Source organism: Buteo buteo, chromosome 2 (assembly GCF_964188355.1).
Source record: "Buteo buteo chromosome 2, bButBut1.hap1.1, whole genome shotgun sequence".
Classification (NCBI taxonomy): Eukaryota; Metazoa; Chordata; class Aves; order Accipitriformes; family Accipitridae; genus Buteo; species Buteo buteo.
In genome coordinates, this window is record NC_134172.1 from 555883 (window position 1) to 577730 (window position 21848).

Sequence of the window (21848 nt, forward strand, 5' to 3'; positions counted from 1 at the left end):
TTATTTGCATTTAGTTAGCTCTAAACCTGTTAACAGAACCTGTGCTTGACCTCAGCTACTCTTCCGTCTCTGGATAGTCTCTTTACCAGTAAAATTTCATACAAGAATGAAAGTTAGGAGGACATTACAGTTGAAAAGTGAAGAAAAAATATCACAGAAAAGCAGAGACCATTCTGCCAGGAGCTCCTGACAGCCCAGGAGGAGATTAGGTGCTCCAGAGCTTTCAGTAACCAACTTCCAAAACTTTGATCAAATCCCAATATATTTTCCAAGGGATAAAGAAGAAAAAAGTTTCTAACTGAGGACAAAACTTCTGCTTCTAGGCACTCTTTGCATCAAATCTCTGAAGATTTACAGCTCTTGGAGAGAAATTTTTAATATTGAGAAAATGAATACAGAATCCCAGCATGGCTGAAGTTGGAAGGGACGTCTGGGCGTCGTCCTGTCCAACCCTCCTGCTCAAGCAGGGCCACCTAGAGCCAGCTGCCCTGGACTGTGTCCGGACATTTTTTGATTATCTCTGAGGAGGGAGACTGCACAAACTCCCTGGGCACGTACAACATCACATTTGCATATACATTCCACAAAAAGTAAGCCTTAAGTGGACATAAGGCAGCTGCAAATTCTGACAACGTTCTGTGCCTCTGAAAACAGGGTTTACAATGGGAACACATGCAACCTAAAATAAAACCAACTCTGACTACAGTAAAGTTGCCTTCTTTAATGGTTTAAATACAGGGGTACAATCATGCATTGAGCTCAGAGTCCTGTGGGTTTCACAAATATAAGCTTCCCCATTCTTACTTTATTTAGCTCCAAGTTGTACTGTCTGTACCTACTTTGGAGGTTATTTTGAATCATCACCAGAGTGCTGCATATGTGTATTTTATCCACATACAGGGCAGCGTGAGATATTTTATCTTTTTCTTCTCCTCCTCCCCTTTATCTACTACTTCTTATCTTGCCCCTGGGTAAGGACTGTGCATGTACTGGACATTAATTAGCACATTCACTTACCTTGGTGGAGCTCAGGTCACAAAGAAACCATGGACCACCTGCTTTGAACTCTAAGCACAGGCCATTTGGTTTTACCCAGACACTCGTGGTGTAAGACAACAAATCATTCAGGTCTCCAAAGCTCATGTCCTCTGAAGATTAACTTGTGCACTGGCAGAGAACTGCAAATTTTGAGGTGCTCCCTCTCCAGCTGCCCAAAGCATGTATTAGATGAGAGATGCCCAATGGACCCCAGTCCCATCCCTAGCCCCAAAGGCAGCAAAACTGCAAAGTCCCTGCTAACTTGAAGCAGGGCAGATTCTTTACTGACCCCAAATCCAGGACTCTGCATTACACAGGGATATGAGCAAGTCACCTCAGAGGATTTTTGTCATGTCAGCGCACTTACCGTGGCGACTGCATCATCAGCTGCAATCAGTCTTGGAGGCATCAGAGTGAGTTGAAAAAATTCCTCAGAAAACATCTTACCGTTTGTGTACTAGGATAAAAAACCTTTCTGACCAAAGCAGACAACCACCCAAAGCTAAGATACACGAAATCTGATTAAGGTTACTGTCTTAATGCTGAGCCCCGTGCTGATGCATGTGCTCTGGGTAGCACAGTAGCGCTGTTCTGCTCAGGGGCCCAGGGAGAAGACAGTGAACAGGGGATCTCAAACTCACAGATTTCTACATGAGAAAAGACCATTGTATCCATCCAGTTTGATCCCCTGCACACATACATGCAGCGACACACACATGAGCTGGATTAAAGCATATCTTGTAGAAAGATAACTAATCTCATTTTAAAGGCTTCAAGCAGTGCTAAGTCCACCAGCTCTCCAGATAAACTATTCCAACATTTAATTACCCTCCCTGCTAGGAAACTACATCTCCTCTCAAGTTTAAATTGCTCTAACTTCAGCCTCTACACACTGCGTCTCCTCAAGCTTTGTCAACCAGACTGAAAGGCCTTGCACAGCACTCACTTCTAGGCGCTGGTTTTCCAAGCAGCAGTAATCAGTAATCAAGTCACATCTCAATCTGCTCTTGTGAGCCCAACAGGACTGAGATGACTGTTGAACGCAGGATACAGGGTTACGTGAGCATTTGGTTTGACATCAGCATAAGCTTTTCTGTGGTTTGTCTTTCAATTCTTCCTACAGCTCTGATAACTTTCTGTAAGTAGGAGCTCAAACAAAGCACCCTAGAAATGCACGCCTGGGAAGTGCCTGTGTACGGAGGCAGAAATTGTTACCACGCTTGGGCATGCTGAGGGTGTACAGTGGTGGTGAAGAAATGACAGTGTACAGTGGAGAGCCATGGCAGAAAACAGGCAGAGTTGCACATCCTTGGTCAAAAAAGACAGTAATTGCAATCGTTCACTGGCAGTTTATCTGGTCTGCAGACTAATTCTGACTCTACAGAAACAGCAGTTTGGGTTCAGAAGGGCTTATTATTTCACACTTGGCACCACATGAACACAGCGATGTTAGCATTCTGCATTCCTTATGCTGTGTGTGATGCTGAGGACCCCAGCCAGCTCTTGGCATTCACTCCAGCTGCACCCCATCTCATGAGTCCTCAGTTCCAGAAAGCTGTGAAGCACAGTGCTGACAACAGCCTGACTGCAGGATGCAACTGGGGTGCAGAGCAGGACTGAACAGAAACGAGGATGTGGACACCCAAGTTCACTCTCGGTGGCACAGCGTGCAGTACCAGATTATGAAGGATTTGTTATCACCAGCATTAGCAGCACTCCCTTGTTATCCCAGAGAGTGGAGAGGTACCCATACCCTGCTATACTAGACTGCTGCCAACAGTTGGCTGGGAAGAATGCGTGTGGAAACTGCCCATTCTGGCCAAGGATACCAACCCTGAGGACAAAGTAAAGGCATGTCAATGCCCTGGGAAACTTGGGCAGGAAAGCTCTAAGTTCAACAGCTCCCCTGGGCAGGGCAAGATACCTCCTGCAGCAGGAGAAGCAGTAAGCAGTGTGTCACGCACTCTGTGAGAAACCAGAGAGCCTCCCAACCACATCTCCTCTCGCCACTCTCTGTGGCAGCTGCACCTCTTGAATGTGGACACAGAAGAATAATAATTACAAAGCAAACCCCTCACATTACTATTTCTCCAAAGGAAAGTGAGGAGGAAAAAGGGGGCCATGAAAAAGGAAAGAAACGGAAGAGAACTTGCCAGGGATCAAGAGACATCCCTCGTTGAAATTTCCTTTGGTTTAGGGAGCAACAGCTTCCCCCACGCACAGCAACTCTGCTATCAGACTTGACTGTTTCCTCTCAGGGAGCTCATGCCACTAGTTCAAGCCCTTCTACTCTTTCTTCTGTCCTGGACACTAACCAGCATAAAATCCCAACAGGACCTTACCTGAGACCCGCACAGAAATGCCAATACCCACCGAAGACACTCCTGAAGAGTGGTGAAAGCAAGAAACTCCAGAACAGCTTTTGTTTCCAGCTCAGCAAAGCAAGGCACTGCTGATGCACTGGAGGGAAGGATGGCTGTCAGCTCTGTGGCACCCACACCAACTCTTACCTGTGCCTCCCGTCAGCTGCGTGCTGCTCCTCTCCTTCGCGAGCCCATTGGCTTTGGGGCTAGCGCTGGGTGCTGCTGCTGTTGTTGCCCTGGGTAGCCGCTTGCCCGGTACCTTCACTGTAGTTCTCAGCAGATCGATCTCCTTCCCGTGGACGTTCTGCATGTAATCCTACAGCAGAGGCAGAATGGTTCAAGATCAGCCCTGCCCTGGCCCACCACTCTCAGCTCCCCTCTCATCCCCATAATCAAAACTAAACCCTGGATCCATTCATCCATGCGGTAACTGGTTAACAGTCAGCCAAGAACCTGGAGGTGACCGGGAAGCTCATCACACGCTGGTTTCTTTTGCACTATACTTAAGTCTCAAGTCAGGTGGGCTAGAGGTGAAAGACCCTACAACTTCCCCAGTGTCCACAGCCAGCCATTTTCTGACAACACGGATGCAAAGCCTTGACTCCAACCTGCCTTCTTCCCATGACTAGCTGGTGCCTTAGAACTGGCTCCGGAGAAGTGCCAGGTCTCACTTTCAGTGCCCAGAACTAGTCAGCTCTGATATGAATAACGTCGGGATGTTGCCATGGGCAGTCAGATGCCATGACAAGCCCATTTGTGAAAGCCTGGCTGGGGATCAGAGATTAGATGGAGCAAAAGAGCATGTAGGTGGCAGGCAGTTCTTCTTCCCTGTCATCCGTTGTCTTTTTAATCACAGCACTCAGCTATAACAGCTAATAATATAATATAGTACAGTGTAAGTAATGGGATACCTGGAAATTCCCTCTTGGGTCACAGCTAGGATAATTCAAACCCCAGACAACACAACTCAGGGTAGCTCCCTTGTACATTCACCTGCATAAGTTTACATTATTCAAAACTTGGTGCTTCCACCATTTCTTCTGGTAGACTATATACAACCAAAAATTCCATGTGCAGACTCTTAGTGTCATTCTGCCCTGTCTCCTAATAGCATCTCATTTTTCAGCCAAAATAAGGCTGCAGACCTCCAGACCCTCCCAAGAGCTGTGTCCTTTCCTGTGTCTTCCACCACTTCCCTGCTTCACTGGGCACTGCAGCTCTCCCCTAACCCTCTCCAATGCGGCGGGCTCTTCCTTGGGCTCATGCCCCCAGAAGGGGAAGACCTGACCGATGTGATCTCCAGAGAGACGCACAGAGGGGAACTGCCCCGCCCTGCTCTTGGGCAGACCTCAAGGGTGCAGGGACCGAAAGCTGAGCTAGAGGCTCTGGGAGGAATTGCGACATGGGTGCATCCTCCCCGGCTCTCTGTGCTGGGGATGTGCACTGCAATTGGGAGAGGAGTGGCAGCAACCGTCCAGGGTGAGACTGCGGCTGCTGCAGGGAGGCTTGGGCTTGCTCCAGTTCACAAGGAGGTCACCAAAAAGATTAACTCAGAGCTGGTCCCTGTCTGCTTCCAAATCCAAGAAGATAAAGACATGAACATCAGTTTAAGAGCAACTATTCTCCCAATCCTTGGCTCCAAGAAGCAGATGACTGGGGGCTGTATGGGCAATGCTCTGTGGCCTCAGGTGACTACCTGAGGGTTGCAACCTCTCAGCAGCACCTCAACACGTTGGTTTGAACTCTTGCCTTTCCACAGACCCCTGTGCAGGCATCCAGTCCTCACAGCAAGCCCAAGAGATGGGGCGGCGTGGCAGCACACCCTTCTGTGGTTCCAACTTCTGGGTGACTTGACCTCAAATGACACGCACACACCCTTTGGTGCCCCAGGCAATTCCTAGATAACTAGCCCAACCAAATATTACTCCAAGCTGTTCCTGGTTGGGTGGGAGCCTGGTGGCACCCCTGGGCAGGGAATCTCAGAGGGGCTGGAGGATTTTCCCTAACTCAGCACAATTGCTGCAGTAGCCGGCTGCCTGCCGGAGAGAGCGGTCACCAGCGCACTGCTTTTATTACATGCTATAAAACAGCAATTTCTTCCCAAGCCTCCTCGCTAATTACCCAGCCAGTTCTCTCATTTCATTTTATTACTGGAATTAACAACGAGTTCAAAGCGTGGAAAGCTATTAAGATGTGTGATTAAGCCACATTCAATTAGTTTCTACAAACAATTTAATTGATGTTGCAGATAGAATTAACAGAAGGTGATTGTGTGAATGGCTCCACTGGCTGCAAAATGGGAGATGCTTTCTCTCTAGCTCTGCGCAGCACAGCACAGCCTGGCCAGTGAAGCTGGGCTGAACCACATACGCCTTCCTCACGAGCAGAAGCATTTACTCTCCAAGGCTTTGGGAAAGTGATAGGAAACCTCACCGGTCTCTTCATAGAACTTGTTCTTTTCCTGTCACTGAACACACTCACAGAAAGGTAAGAAAAATACAGATGCAACAAGGAAAGCTGTGCTGAACCCAGGGATCCGGCCCCCAGGCACTCCTGCCTTCAGCAAGAGCTGCCCACTCCTTCAACTCCAGGCATCCTGCATGCAAAGTCTCTGAAACCACTGACTGTTCCAGAGAGGAGGCAGAGGTGGCACCTGAGAGCAGGAACACACAGCTCCCTAGGACCCAAGCATAGGTCCAGGCTGGTAGTCAAGGCAGATACGCTTTCATCAAGGAGTCACAGAACACTCGATTTCAGGGCTGGACCCAGCTCACTAGAGCACTCTCTGTCAACCTGTAACTGCAAACCCACAGTTTAAGCCTGACTCCCAGTGAGGAAAATTCAAAGTGGGGCTGGAGGTGCCAAGATACAAACCCAGAAACAGGTCAAGTGATAAACACCCAAAGCAGCTGAATAGCCCTGCTGGGAAGCTTTTGGTTGGCAAAATCAGAAGTATGACCCAGCCAGAGACATGCAGTCATCATCCAGTGGGTCACAGCAGATCTGGGGAAGATATGTCTACCGGAGGAAAAAGAAAAAAGGCAGGGCTGCTGATCCCTGCGGTACCTACACCCATCCCAAGAGGGACAGGGAGAGAACATAACAGAGATGCAAGAGAAGAGAAGTCTAGGCACAAATTGCCCTGAATCATGGCAGGGAAAAGCCACTGGGAACACAAGAGCAGCACAAAAATGCCCTGGGGCTTGAACATCCAGACAGGGGCTGGGAAAGACCCTCTTCCCGCAGTGCTCAGCCATGCCCTAAGGGACCCCTCTGCTGCACCCTGAATTCTGCCATCCCTGACATGTGGCAGTACAGGCTCACCCTGAGCAAGGCAGGGGAGTATCTGGGACTTCACGTATCAAGGAATGAACTTCAGGACACCAAGTGCCTCCTTGACTGAGGATCTGCATACTTGTTCTTGCCAGCAGCTTACCTCACCACGTGCCTGCTGGCCTGAGAGCTGCTGCCACAAATGGAAGTGACAAAGAAGCACGTGCCCTTTCTCAGGAACACAGGTTTCATTAGTGACCCAGACTGTTCAACCCTAACATGCTCTGCTTGTGTCATCCTGTGAAAGGACGTGGGAATTTGCTTCAAACCATGGGAGACAAACCTGGTGACAAACGCACTGGAGCACCTACGATTCACTCTAGAAGAAGGGGAGGAGAGGATGTAATGGGGCATCCTCTTCTGGACCATCTCTTCCTCCAGGCTTCCTTCCTGCATCTGTCCCCTCCAAGCAGGTCATAAACCAGATATCCAGAGGGAAGGCAAGGCAAGGCAGAGGGGCCTTTGCTAATCAGAACAGCACACTGCTCAGCAAAGCGTTTGTCAGCATTGCAGTAGAAAATGTAACACAATGGCAGTGTCATGGCTCTTTTCCCCAATTTTCAGGGAGGCAGTACCATGGAGGGAGCATGCAGACCCCCCCACATCCTTACAGAAGCCAGAGCTGGGCAGCAAGCAGCTCTGCGTTCTGTGGCCCACACGTAATTAGTCCTTGCTCTAGGTAAACATGTAGGGCAATACAACACCTATCTTGGGTGCAAGGTTCAAAGCTTTCAGTGAAACCTAGGGGAGGAGAAGCCCATCTTGTACCTTTCTTAGCAACGGGCTGTGGATCACCAGTAGCACCAGGTGGAAGCAAAGCAGATTTTTGCTTGGGGCAACGTAGTAATGAAATTAAACGCTGAAGAAGTGCAGTAAGGAAAGCAAGTGACATCAATCTAGATCACCCCCTGAGGAAGAAATGGTGTAAAAAGAAGAGAAACCTAGTGTGTAGCAGCATCATCTGAGAGCGGTTAAACAACATCCCAGAAATTACTCTGCCTCTACAGCTGATTGTAATAATGGCCTATGATGTCTCCAACGGAAATGTGATAAACCCACACACGCGTGTGAGCACACACGCAGAGCAGGCAGCAGCAGCAGCCATTCCCTCCCAGTTTGGTTCTATAAGGACCAAAAAATGGGGTTACAAAGTTAGGGAACTGCAGAACCACAGTGTGGTACAGGGATCAAAGACTAAAAGAAAAAAAAAAACCTGTTCTCAAAGCTCCCACAAATTAAGGAAAGGAAATGCAATGATTGGCTTTCCAGTGTAAGGATAGGAGGGTTAAAAGGCTCGATGGTTCAGGAGCTGGATGACTGAGCATTGCAAGCTCAAGTCAGAGTTAGAGATGCGGGGTTAGAAATGAGGAGAAAGACTCTGAGGCTCGGGGCGAGGAGATCGGGGACAAATCAAGGGCCCAGGAGCATTCAGGAAGCGCAGGAGCTGCAACACCTTGCTCTTCTGCTGCAGCACCCCCTAAACCACGCTGCGCCCAAGCTCCACCCTGTGCCCCCCAGCCGCTGTCGGGCTGTCCCGCTGCAGCACATCCTCGCTGCAGAGGGTGCTGTGGCCTCAGCGTCACAGGTGTGTCTGTCCGTGGCTCACTGTCTCAGCAGCAAACTGTGCTCAAGAGGGAATGGGGAAGAAGTCATTAGCCCCACAGTGGGGAGGCGACAGAGATGGATGGGGAGGCAGCTGTGCGCCTGAGCCAAGCAGTGAAGGGGATCAGAGATGCATCGAGTGACAGCTCAGCTCGGCAGGCTCTGCACAGGCACCTCATCTCCATTACCCAATACCTAGCAGCCAAGAAAATTATTCCACACCCAAATGGCACCATCAGCTGTGGCTGCAAGGAGTTCTCCGCCTGCTTCTCACCCCAGATACAGGGAGGCAGCAACCCCTGCTTTAAGGGACTGAGCAAGGGAAACAGCGAAAAGAAAGATGCATTTACTTAGCATAATTCTGTGCGGAGCATGTTCCTATCAGCTTTTCCCACCCAGCCTGGCACTGCAGAGACAGCCTTCGTGAGCGGGAAGAGGTTTCCTCCAGACCCTGGTGAAAAACAGCTCTGCTGAATAGGCCTGCCCGGCGCAGGGCCCTGCTGCAGGAGGAGCCTGGGGCTTTCATCTGCTGCCAAACACTTCCCAAGCAACTCGCTATGACTGTGGCATCTGCAAGAGGACCTGCAGCAGAAGCCACAGCATGAAGGAGGACACTGATCTGTCCCACCCCGCTCCTCTACCCAACCCAGCACAGTACTTACATGCAGGCTGGGGTGGTAGGTGAGGACTCCGTTGTCACACAGCGTCACGTACTTCTTCTTCCACTCCTTGTTGAGAGACTTGCCACTGCGTTTGAGGAGAATGCCCTAAAAGAGAAGTGTCAAGAGTCTCAGACCTTGTTTGGCCCAGGCACCTACCACTCAGCTCCAGCACTGCCCCTTGTAGGAGACTGGTCTTTGAAGAGACACGAAGATCAGGATGCAAGAGAACATCTTCTAGGTCAGCCTTCCCAAAAGCATTTTCCCTGGGACTGGTAGGAAAAGGGCTGCACCCCCTTCCTCAACACCCCCAGCATGTCTCCACAGACAGCCCCCCCCTTCTCAGAGATGAGCGTCTCCACATGCCAGTACTGATGCCCAGATCTTCTGAGGGACCTATCACATATTCTGCTGCCCCAAATCACTCCCTCTGGGCAACAATTCTTTTGCTGAAGGACAGTGTCAACACAAGGCAGAGGCCAACCTCACCACCAACTGACATTGCTTGCTCTGTTACCACAGTGCTCCCAGACCTTCTTCCACCAGCAAAAGCACAGCCAGAGGGATGGTCAAGGCAAGGACAATTTGGGACAGGCAAGGGCCAATCAATGGAACAGCACTCCAAGATACAGGTCTCACGAGGGATGCATATTCTCTTGCCTGCTTGCAATTCTTTCTTAGACATGTCAAACAAATGGAGCTAGGGACACATTTCAGGAGGTAAAGCAAGTCCTGGGCAGTTGAGGAATCGGTTCACCCCCTTTCCCCATCAGGACTTTACATGAGACCCATCCTGTGGTCTTCAGGCACAGAACACTCCTAGGGCCTGAAAACAATTGTGCTCTGCCATGGCTTAACCCCAGCCAGCAACTAAGCCCCACACAGCCGCTCACTGACTCCCCCCCCAGTGGGATGGGGGAGAGAATCAGAAGAGTAAAAGTGAGAAAACCCGTGGGTTGAGGTAAAGACAGTTTAATAGGTAAAGCAAAAGACAGGCGCACAAGCAAAGCAAAACAAGGAATTAATTCACGACTTCCCATCGGCAGGCAGGTGTTCAGCCATCTCCAGGACAGCAGGGCTCCATCACCTGTAATGGTGACTTGGGAAGACAAACGCCATCACTCCCAACATCCCCCCCCTTCCTTCTTCCCCCACCTTTATATGCTGAGCATGATGTCCTATGGTCTGGAATATCCCTTGGGTTAGTTGGGGTCAGCTGTCCCGGCTGTGTCCCCTCCCAACTTCTTGTGCCCCCCCCCCGCTCCTTGCTGGTGGGGTGGGATGAGAAGCAGAAAAGCCCTTGGCTCTGTGCAAGCACTGCTCAGCAATAACCAGAATATCCCTGTATTATCAACACTGTTTTCAGCACAAATCCAAAACGCAGCCCCATACTAACTACTATGAGGACAATTAACTCTACCCCAGCCAAAACCAGCACAGCTTACATGCCCTGAAGCTCCCTCTTCCCACCAGCCCAACCCAGAACTAACTTCCATTGATCTGAACCAGCGCTCACAGCTTGGACCCTCCTAACCCTCTCCCCATCCAGTTCAGCCACCCCAGGAAATCTGCTTCTAGCAGCAATTCACCATGCACCAGGTAAGACCAGAGGTGGAGAGGGAGAAGGAAGACGGGGCAAGAAGCCAGGCACAAGGGCTCTGGAGCAGGGACTGGGGAGAGAACATCAAGTATTCTGCCGGCAGGGAGAAAAGGACAGCACAGGGGGACAAAAGTCCGAATGAATAACAGAGTCTGGGAAAAAGCTGGATCCACCAACTGTCAGGCCGGGGCCCTCCGAAAGCACTGTCTGGACAGACATCCAGACTGGCTGTTCCTAACGTGGCAAAAATCTGGGCCCCAGGCCAGCACCTCCTCAAAAACCTGGACAGAAAGTCTCTGTCCTGCCAGCCTCAGCATATTTGGGGCCCCCGTCCCACTGCCTAGAGACTGAGGCTGCTGTGCCTGCATGATGGAAAAACACAACAAAAAGTTGTAGGGTTTGGCACATGCTGGGCTAACAACGCTGCCAGACGTGACCATGAAATCGGCAATAAATGATGCAGAAAAGGCAGAAGTGCTCCATGACCGCTTATGTTCAGTACTTGGGAAACAAACAGTGTGAAGAGGAAACGCCTCCTACTCGTGCAAGGGAGAGAAAGTTAAAACAGAGCAGCAAAAGCTAAGCTGTGTTGGTGGCGGGATCTGATCCCTTGCCTTCAAGAGCTCTGAGAGAATTAGCTGAAGAGCTCACTCAGCAGCGGTTAAAAGGTGCTGATTTTAACATGTCTTGGAACATGGCAGCAGTCCGAAAGCTCATGCTTTGCCAAGATCTGCAAGGGGAAAAGCAATGACCCTTGTAATTACGGCCACGTAGCCCGACGCTTACACTGGGCAAAACTGTGGAAAAGCCACCGCAAGAAGTGATCAGCAAAGAATGAGAGGACAGCAGTGTAACTAATGCCAATCAATGCAGAAATAGGTCATCAAAGAAGTTTGATCCTACTTTTGGTAAGATGTCAATATCTGATGACAACGTAACTGTGTTGGCACAGCATTTTTAGTTTTCTGTCAGGATTTTAACTGAGCAGTACACACCATTAAAAACCAAATGTACAAAATCCATAAAGCCATTAATGTATGGAGTAAAAACTGGTCAAGTGAAAGGTGTCAAAACATAATCATAAATGAGACAAGTGTAATCATAAATGGCAAATCCATGTCCAACAGAAGTACTTGTATAGAGGTCCAGCCAATCTGCATTTGATTCACACTATTTAATCAATGTCTTCCCCAAATGAGCTTGAAGAAAACACAAAAGCAGAAAACTTGAAGGTAACATAGAAACAGCACAGCATAAATCACTGCAGTGGCTGGTCGTTAACGCAAATTGCCTCATATCACTTGGCAAACTGGGCTCCTGAGAACACGGTGGATTTTAGCACAGCTCATGCGAGGTCCTGCTCCTGGGGACAGACTACCAGACCACCCTGCAGGGTGGGCTCACTGGGCTGGAGAGCACCATTGCCGAGTGCTTCCTGAGCTCCCGGTGTTCAATTAGGAAGATAACTCAACCTGGCAGTGGACTGTCAGGTCAGACAGGGCAGACAGTATTACCTCCAAGTGTGATATTATCGTAGCAAAGCAGGGCTGAAGAGCATTCGGAGGTCACCTCGCCACATCCCTGCCCAGGGCAGGCTCAGGTGTACCCACGTCACTCCAACCTCTTCATAAAAACCACCAGTGACGGAGACTGTGCTCCTCCCCACCAGAGATCGGATCCTGACATTTTCTGCACCTCCACGACAAAAAGGCAGTGCAGCACTTGTTCTGTCGCAGTGACTGCTCAGAGCGGTCCTGGGTCCTCTACAGCAGCCTTTAACGTTATCTGAGGGCACCTGATGCCCTATTCTTTCCTCTGGACTCACAGGCCCACATCTCGCTCCTGTGTTGCAGAATGCGCTTCTGAAAACATTAACCCGGAGAGTCTCTGGCTGTCCCAGAGCTCAAAGAGCAGTGTCCCAACTGGGACGCAGCAGCCCATTCAGTGCCTTACCGTGCCAGAGGCAAGACTGCTTCTCGGGTCTTGTAAGACATCCTCACACACAGCAGCAGTACCTGTGTTTTCTCAACACCAGGCTGCGGCTGGCTCTGCTCTGGTTCTGACCTACACGAAATCATCTTCTCTAGCACCACTGCTGGACCATGCATCTCCCACATCGTGTATGAAAATGATTATTCCACCTCACATATAAAGACAGTTTAATATTGCACCAGCTAATCTAGATAAACAGTGGATTCTCTGTATTTGAGAATGTTTGTTTGATATCTTTCCAACAAATCTGCCCCAGGTCAGGCTGAAGTTACAAATTTGGCTCAAAGTCACTGGGTGAAATTCTCTGGCTTCTGGGCATAATGATCCCTTCTGGCCTTAAAACTGGCTCGGTTCTACAGTCTGACCTGCCAATACATACTGCCAAACAACTCCGGCTGCCTCTCCTCTCCTTGATGGATCTTCGACTTGATACACCTTGGTGCTACAAAATACCTACTTCAACACTTTCAGGCTGCTGCATCTTCTATCAAGCCCCAAAAATGTGTTGTCTGCAGAGAAGAGTTCAGCTGCAGTTAGTTCAGCTACAAATCTGGAACTTTGCAAATTGAAACACAAGCAAAACCAGACCTGGAAACAGAGAATCGAGCACTGGCAGCCCATTTTTTCAAGCCAGAAGGCACAGGAGTCCAAAATTGGGAGCAACTACACAGTCTAAGTAAACATCTAATAAAATGGGGGGGAAGGGAAGGGGCCCTTAAGGCCAAACATTTGCAAGAAACAGCTGAATCGAGGGATAGAGCTCGGTTAGACTTGTTGTTCACTGCTGTATTGGAGATTAAGAGGCAAGGGACAGAAGCCGAGAGGATTCCAGGTTTTAACGGTGTTGCTGTGCTGACTGCATCAAGGTTACAACTCTGTAGCCCAACTTCTTATTTTCTGATGGTGGAATGTGAAGATTTGGACCACCAGCATCCAGAGAACCCCGGTTTTCCTGGGGGAAAGCCCCCACAGCAGCTCAGAGAGAAGTGAGAATGGCAAGGAGGACAAAGCCAGGTGAAATGTGGGAGAACACACCAGAGGCAGGCGCATCCCCACAGCTGAACTCATCCCCTCCACGCACGTCCTCGGTGTGCTCCTGCGCACGCACCCCAACGCGATTCCTGGCTGGGCTCCTCAGGTCTGCTGAGACCCCCACACTGGCACGCATTGGTTCCGCACCTCAAGCTCCCTCTGCTTCTCATGGAAAGATTTACGAGAAATAACTCTTCCACAAGTTTCTTCCCAAGTGTGGAAGTCATGCACGAAGGGAAGCAGCTGCCAGAGATGACAGGCAAGAGAGTCCAACCCTCTTCCTTTCCCCACTTTTCCTTTCTTTCCCGGCATTTTGTCGGCCAGCACGAGTGTCTCTGTGTTGTGTTTGGATTGTGGTGGTGCACAGTAAAAGCAGCAGCAGCAATATGCAGCGTAATGAAGCAGGGAGCAGCGATGGCCCCCAAAGGACTCGTTTACTCCACAAATCTCCCTTCCACTCACTTTTTGCTAAGAATTTTAACACCAAACTTAATTGTAAAGTCGCGTATTGATTGGAAAATGCAAATGGCAATTTAAATGTAATCTAAGCTCCCAGCATGATCCCAGCTCCCAAGGAGGAGGAGTCACCCGCCTTGGGCCCTACTGGAGTGCATGGCCCAAACTGAGCCGGGCCAGGGACCTGGGGACCCCTGGGCTGCCTGTGCATTCAGTTCAGCCTTCCCAGAAAGAATCTGGTACATGTGCAATTAGGAGTTCATTCCTAGTAACGAACAGCTGGGGAAGCTTAGTCTCCTGGCCTAATTAACCCACTTCTCGGAGACAAGCGTCCAGCGATGAAGAAGCTCTTCTGACCTTGCAAGACCACCTGAACCTATGTATCACCGAAAGGACATTGCAGCAAAGGGATCCTGAGTCCACAGTGCAGAGCAGCCCCAGCAGAGGCACTGGCTCTGCAGCCTGGAGGGAGAGGAGGTGCTGTCCTAGGCATAGAGGAGCCCCAACATCCATGGTCTCACCTGTCCCATTGGGGATTTCCATCTCTTCTAGGTGTGCGTGGGATGTAAGGGAGACAGAGCAGGTCACCCAGAGGCGTTATTCTCAGCTGTGCTGGAGAAGGTAGTGACAAGTGACAGCCAGCCACCACACCTCCGTGGCAGCATATGTCCCTTCTCAGCCAAGCAAAGCGTCCACCCAACATTTCTCCTTTCTGCAACACACAACCAGTCTCCCACTTCGTGGTCAGCCTTCCCAGACATCAGACTTGGCTCTGTGCAGAAACCCAAATCACCGAGAGTCAAACAAAGCTGCCAGCAATCCCTAGTGCTAGTCCTCTTCCCACAGAGTCCAAGGAAGAGATCATGCACCGGTCACAGTGATCACAGCCACAGGTCTCGCCGAAGGAATCTGCAGGGCAACTGCCCCTACTGCTGCTCCACATCACCCATCGACTTCAACTACTTTTAGGTCATTTAAGCATGCACCAGTCTTGTTCTTCCAAGCAGAGGAATCAAACCGCTCCCAAAGTTATCGACCCGTGGCTGCAGCACCCCAAACACAGCATTTGTTGCCTTTGGCCCAGCAGTTGCACATGCTGAAGGAAGCAAAGCAGTCTGAAACTGGCCAAGCACCCAGGCAGAAGATCCTGCATGTTTGCCACTCTACAGCCTTCAAAATGACCGACCTCACTGCTCTTTTTATGGCTGGGCAGGACCACCAGACCACATAAGAGTAAAACTAGCTAAAGGCCCTGCTCTTTTGCTACCCTTCAAAGAGATGGCAAGCAACAAGATCTCCATGATCTTCCAGAAAAGGCAGCTCCATATCAGAGAGCAGAGCAATCATCACCTATCCCAAATCTTTGTGATATGGAGCTACAGCTCCTGAGAGTCTTTGCTCCTTTTCACATTGGTGGTGCCACGTCATCGCTCCTCCTGGGGGGATGACCTGGCAAAAGGCCACTGCTGGGATGGTGCAGAACTGCAGCACTCTGATGTTACTCTGGATCTACCGCACTGCATGTTTACATCAACCCCATCCCCCATAACCTGCTTGTGGATATTGGCTTGTTTTCTCCTTTAGGAACAAAGCTCTGTGGCTTCCTAAGATGCTGTAGCACAAGTGTTTAATTCAAGCAGTGGGAGGGCAGCAATTTCAGAGTGCCACCGTATCTCAAGAGACAGGTCACAGTAGTGCTCTGTGGCCTGAGCATTGCCCCAGGGCCAGCAGCTCCAGTATGGTGTAACACAGTCAGTCAGAGCCCAGGAGGGAGAGCCATTCGCATAAACTGGCGCCTACCTTTCTGACAAGACACCGCTTCCCCCAGTGTCAGTACATGTTCCTGTAAAAAGACTGCCAGGATCTCCTCTGCGAAATCACCTCCTGTAGTTTCGGCTACAGGAGGTGCCAGTCCTGAGCCCGGGCACAGACCCAGATCTTACAAGGTAACGTTTTGCTCCAGGCTCTCCTGGCGAGCTGCTGCCGTGCAAACTGGTCCCTTCACTTAAGTCCTGAACCAGGCAAGTAGTTTGGCACCTATTTGTTCTTGCAAAGCACAGGAACGATGTTCAAGCTTTGTTTTGCAGACCTAGGCCTTTGTCTGTCTCAGTTCTCCACCTGCTCAACTCAGTAACAGCACTGCTCTGCCTACAGCAAGGAACGACTTAATAATTACACTAAAACACTGCCATTTCCAGCAGACTGGACAAGTCCAGGCCCAGTTAGCAATACAGAGAGACACAGGAGCAGGTAAAGAAAGCATCTTGCCGTGCTGAGTGAAGGGACATCCTGGAAAAAGCAACCCAAAGTTCCAGAAACCAAAGGCCATGGAAATGCTCCCACAACCAGACCTCCTGCAGTCAGCAACACAGTTTTGGGGAGCCAAGTCAGGTCTAGCTCAAGGCTCCAGTTGCTCTGCTCTCAGCCTCCCCTTCCTCACCACGGAACAACTGCCCACTGCTTCCCCTGCCTGCCATGCTGGGCTGACTCAAAACCAGAGCGCACAGGCGCTGCCACCGCAAACCAACTACCCACCATGCTGACGGGCAGCCAAAAGGCAGCACACATGGCACAGAGCCAGGGCTTGGACTGTGCACCTCACAGCCCTCTAGGTCAGTGCTCGGTGGTGCTGGATCGGGCATGCCCGTCGTCTCCAGCACACAGCCCCTACCAGAGGGTGTGCAGAGGCAGCCAGCTCTGCCTGGAAATGAGAGGAGCAGTGTGGACAGAGGGGCAAGCACCCCAGCAGCAGAAGCAGTGGAAGTAACAGTTAAAGGAGCCTTGATCCCTTCTCCAACCCCGAGATTAAAAAAAAGGACCTACGCCACAGAGAGAAGGGGCATGACCTGGCATGCAGCTGATATGCCCCTTCCTGCTGGGGCTGTGCAAGCCTTTAACACTCTGGAAGCAGAGCCCCCATGTGTGAGACCCCACAGCCCCTGCCCTGGCACCCAGCATTGCTTCCCCTGCCAGTGCTCCCCTCCAGCCCCAGAGCCGACCTTCAGCACGCTGCCCTCCCAAACGCAGCCCTCCTTCCAGCACTGCTCCACCGCACTCCCCTGTCAGCGGCACTGAGAGCAGCCCTTCGCAAACCTTTCACAGTATTACTACGTGGACTGGAAAGGACGGGAAGCTTTGGGAGCTCCAGCAGCAAGCAGCATTTCTCTTTTGACCCACCATCCCATTCCTCAGTCGGCCTGGCCTCACTGAGTCCTTCCTGGGGATCTCTTTCCCCAGTGAATACTCAGCATGAAACGGTACCAGGGAGACAGTACCTGGTCAGAACGCAGATTCTGCCCTTCCACCCCACTGCCCAATGCTCCTGCGATGCAGAGACGTAACCAGCCTTATGTGCACAGCAGCTCAGCCCTGGCAGTATGTAGGCAGACGGGGCAGAGAGAGGCCAACTGGGGAAGAAAAATGGATTCACAACAGGGGGTACAGGGTGCAAGGCAGAAGCACAGCCAGGTGCTGCAAAGCAGCGAATGGATGAGTCTTGCCAGTAGTGCAAGGGAATCCTGCTGGAAACACCATCCACCCAATCCATACCACTTGGCTCATTCAGACATTGCCCGTCACTGCTTTTCCAGCTGATGGACAGGGGGACAGGCAATGGTCAGGGTTGGTTCCAGGCAGCTTGAGCTTCCCTGGAAGCCAGGAGGCAGGAGTGGAACGCACTGCTGCCAGAGCAAGCGGCTGCCGTCCTCTGATTCACGGCGGCTCATGGCGCAGGCACTGGGCTTGCTGCTTTTTGCCATTGCCCTGATGAGGAGAGCCTCCCTGTCCTGCTGGAGGTCAGCTGGGCTGGTGTGGTGCAGCAGCAGGAGCAGAGCAGGAGCGGAGAGAAGAGGGAGAAGACAGGAGAGGGGAGAGCAGAGGAAGAGGAAGAGGAGCACTGCAGCGGGGGGCTGCAGCTGGGGGGCCGGGGAGCGGGCGCAGGGCACGGTTGCCCTCTGCTGGAACGGCTCCGCCAGCCGGCCGGAGCAGCCCCGGCTCTGCACCCAGCACCCACACATGGCGCAGGGTCCACACCAGCACCCCCAGCACAGCGCTCCTCAGGTCCAGGCGGGTGTGCAGCCCCCCAAGGCACCCGGTCGGGTGGGCCGAGGGGCGCCCAGCTCCTCCGTGCTTCCCCGTGCCTCGTGCCCAGCGAAGGCAGCCCAGTCCACACCGTAAAGCCTCATGGCACCTCCCCAGGGAGCCTGCTCTTGCATGGGGGTGAAGGGAGGAGGATCGAACCTGCTTCATGGGAATGGCCCGCCCGCTGCCGATACTGTCCGCTTTACACTCTGGCACCTTCTTCTCCCGCTCCGGATCCGCGCCCTTTCGAGACTGGAAGAGAAGAGACACAGGTCCATTAGAGACAGGAGCACGGGAGACAGAAACGCACGGTCCCACCATCCCCAGCGGGCTGCCAGAGCAGACCAGACCAGACCACTCTCCCCCAGGCCAGGTCTCCCAGCGCATGGAGCAGCCAGCGTCTCGCCCGTCCCCTCTAGGGACACTCCAGCCCCAGCCTCCCCACCACCTGCCCCTGGCAAGCTGTCCTCTCCCCCCACAACTGCAAGCAGAGCTGTCCTCCTAGCAGAACGGGGCTACCTCTGACCCCCCCCTCCCGCGGGGGCACACAGGACATGGCGACAGACAGAAATGGCATGGGATGCAGGTGGAGCATGGATGGAAGCAGGAGAGGCTAAGGCAGTGAAGGAACTCACACCTGTACTAATCCAACAGATTTATTCTGTTAACACACTTGCACCATACAAAGTAGCACAGGTCACGGGGCAGAGATACCAGCCCCTTACAAAAGAGCATGGACAATAAATATCTATCACACGTCTAGAGAGTTGAGAGCAAAACCTGCCAGCCCCCGAGGGCGGCTGCGGTGAGAGCAAACTCCAATAAATACAATATGAAATATACAGTCTGTTGAGCAGAACTCATTCAAAGTGCTTAGGACAGAGGAAAATATCAAGTCATACACGGCATGGAGCACAATCAATACATTCAGAATCACAACAATGGCAGAAGGGCAGCGGCAGCGTCTCTCTGGAGCGTCCTACACACCCCCTCAGTCCGGGAGCGCCCCATGTGCTTTGGATCAGAAAGGGACACGAGCCCCACGCGCCTGGGACACCGATTCACTTGCTTTTGGGCCCAGAACAAAACAAAGAGATTGAAAGAGAAGAAAACTAAAGAGACATAGATGGCTGCTCTGCTGCGAGGAGGAAGAGGAGGAGGAGCAGGAGTCCATGCAGGCTGCAGGAGGTGCAGTAGGGAGGAAGGAGCTGAGTGCTAGCAGCAGGCGCTAACAGCAGCTCCCGCAGGCAGCAGCAAAGCGTCTTTTGGCCCATCCAGCTCCACTCGCTGCTGTCGCCCGGTCCCGGCGGGTCTGCAGGTCTTCCCATCCCATGAGGGTCGTCCACCTGGCATCCCCGAGCATGGAAAGTGCCTAGACAGCATCCAGCAGGCCCAGAAATGTCCCAGCTTAAAGTGCAGGCGCAGGCCGTCTCAGCGCTTCCTAGACTTTACATTGGGGGGATTTAAAAGGCTCCTGCGTGTCTCCGAGGGGGGGACCCATGCTGGCTGGAGGGCGGGCGAGCCTCTAATCTTAGATCAATCCCAGTGCCCATCCCTTATCCGGCCCTGGAGAGGCAATGAAAAGTGAGAGAATTTGTACAGAGGTGCCGTGTGTAACCACCTGGATCTTCTAATTTGGAAGGAGTTGGAAAGGCCTTTTTGTTGATGAAAAGTTGGAAACAGTGGCACATATCTGCAAATATCGAAAGAATAAAGAGTTTGGCAAGTTATACTCAGAACACGGACACGAGTCTGTCAGCGATGGGCGCCAGCGGACAGGCAGACAGACAGGCCACGGAGCGGGGCGCCGGCGGCAGCAGCAGTCGGGGTTTGGGCTCCAGCTAGCGGGGACGGGGTGGGCGCCTCTCGGGCAGAGTCTGTCTCCACCTGGTGGTCTCCGGCACGCAGACCCCCGCCTCTGGGGCGGCGGGGCGCGATCCGGCGTGGGGAGCAGGAGGGGAGCAGGAGGGGAGCGAGAGCAGGAGAGGAGGAGGAGGAGGAGGAGAGGAGGAGGAGGAGGAGGAGGAGGACTGGACGCGAAGGAGCCAGGCACAGCTCGGGACTGGGGCTGCAGCTGCTCCTGGTGCTGAGCGGAGCACGGCCCTGCCCAGCACCGGACCTCGGAGAGGCCCGTGCCCACCTGGGGGACCCCCTGAGGATGGGGGCTGCTGGCAACTACGCTGCCTGCCTGGGAAAAGCTAGCGGCAGAAAAACAGCCTTCCCTTCCCTTCCTTTCCCTTCCCTACTCTTCCTGGTCCTGTCGCGCTGAGGGAGGAGGTGTCGGGAGCTGCTGCTGCTGCCACGACCAAATGGGGTGAAGACTTCAACGTGAGCCATGTATGTGCACAGGCACAAGAGCAAGCAAGTGAGCGTGAGCCCCAGCACCACGGCGAGTGAGCGCGAGCCCAGATGAGCACGGGTGAGCCCCACAGCGAGAGTAAGCAAGCTTGAGCCCAGAATGAGCGAGCAAGTGAGAGTCCTAGACGGATGATGACGTCCACAGCAAATAAGCATAAGCCCCACAGCAAGCCGCCCTCCTCCTCCCCCCATAAGCGTGTGCCCACACCAAGTGAGCTGAGCATGGGGCTCCGGGAGGAGTGAGAGAGCATGAACATGAGCTGACGGCGAGTCCAGAACCCGTCAGTGCGCAGGCGAGCAGAAGGATGGGTGGCAGTGCATGAGCGCCCACGTGCACTGGTGCACAGCAGCAAGCATGAGCGAGAGAAACGGCGGGGAGGGAGGAGAAGCATCCATCAGCACTGAAGTACAACAGTAAGCATGACCATCGACAACGGGAGACCTACAGGGCATCCTCGGGGAGGCGTGAGCACACAGAGGAGGGGAGGGCTAGTAAGGAGACAACCATGCGTCAGGAGCAGTGGATCTGCTCCAAGGGGCTGTGTGTGCTGGGAGGAGGAGGTTGGCGGAGGACAGCCTACCTGCCAGGCAGCACAGGGAGCGGGGGCGAGCACGTGCGCTGCGGAGGGGCTGGGAACACGTGCACATGGAGAACCGGAGAACTGGGAGGCGTATGAGATGCAGACGGTGGGGAGCGCATGGAGCATTCAGGACATCAGAGCAGATGCTTCCAGGATGTCAGAAGCTGGGGGAGATGGGTACGGTCCCAGCACAAGGAGTCAGGGGAATCTGGGGTGCCAACAGTGCAGTGGGAGGGATGGGGCACGGGACATTGTGAATTCATGTGGTCTGGGTCCAGAGCAATGGCGGCTGTTCACACAGGGTAACATGGTGCAACACGTACAAGGACTTTGTGGTGGCCAGTTCCACAGACAGCAGACACGGGTGTACTGAGCAATGGTGGCTGGAAAGCACATTTAGATGAGGAGGAGAGAGGCCTGAGCCCAGCACGTTTACAGGGGCACCGGGGGGAGAGGAGCACATTTACATGGGGAACACAGGCTATCTACGCTAGACATGGGGACTAGGAGTATGTGTGCGCTAACAGCAAGGGGAAACTCACGGGCTGTGCTAACAGCGAGGGTAAGTGTGTGGGCAGGACTGTGTGCACGCTGCGTGGACAGGTGTGTGCATGGTGTGAGAGCGTGCTGAGAGGCAGGCTGCAATTCAACCAGCAGAGATAATAGCTGCAAACGTACCCTGTATCACCTGGGGCCCATGGCTTTGCTGGCTCCCTAATGCCTCCCCTCCCTCCATGCCCCACAGCAGTTCCCA

The 21848-nt window shown here is 52.5% G+C and overlaps 1 protein-coding gene across 3 annotated transcripts in view; it reads right to left on the reverse strand.

The window, feature by feature from the left end:
- AGAP3 (ArfGAP with GTPase domain, ankyrin repeat and PH domain 3) overlaps positions 1 to 21848 on the reverse strand; it is a 152370-nt gene that overhangs the window by 46146 nt on the left and 84376 nt on the right. For 2 of the 3 annotated variants that reach the window (XM_075042498.1, XM_075042489.1), the window contains exons 9-11: positions 18315 to 18407; positions 8999 to 9103; positions 3549 to 3717 (exon numbers count right to left, since the gene is read on the reverse strand). In XM_075042498.1, the coding sequence (XP_074898599.1) occupies positions 3549 to 3717; positions 8999 to 9103; positions 18315 to 18407 (367 nt within the window). Of the gene's footprint in view, positions 1 to 3548; positions 3718 to 8998; positions 9104 to 18314; positions 18408 to 18793; positions 19849 to 21848 lie in introns of those variants that run through there. The other variant, XM_075042508.1, reaches the window with a different exon arrangement.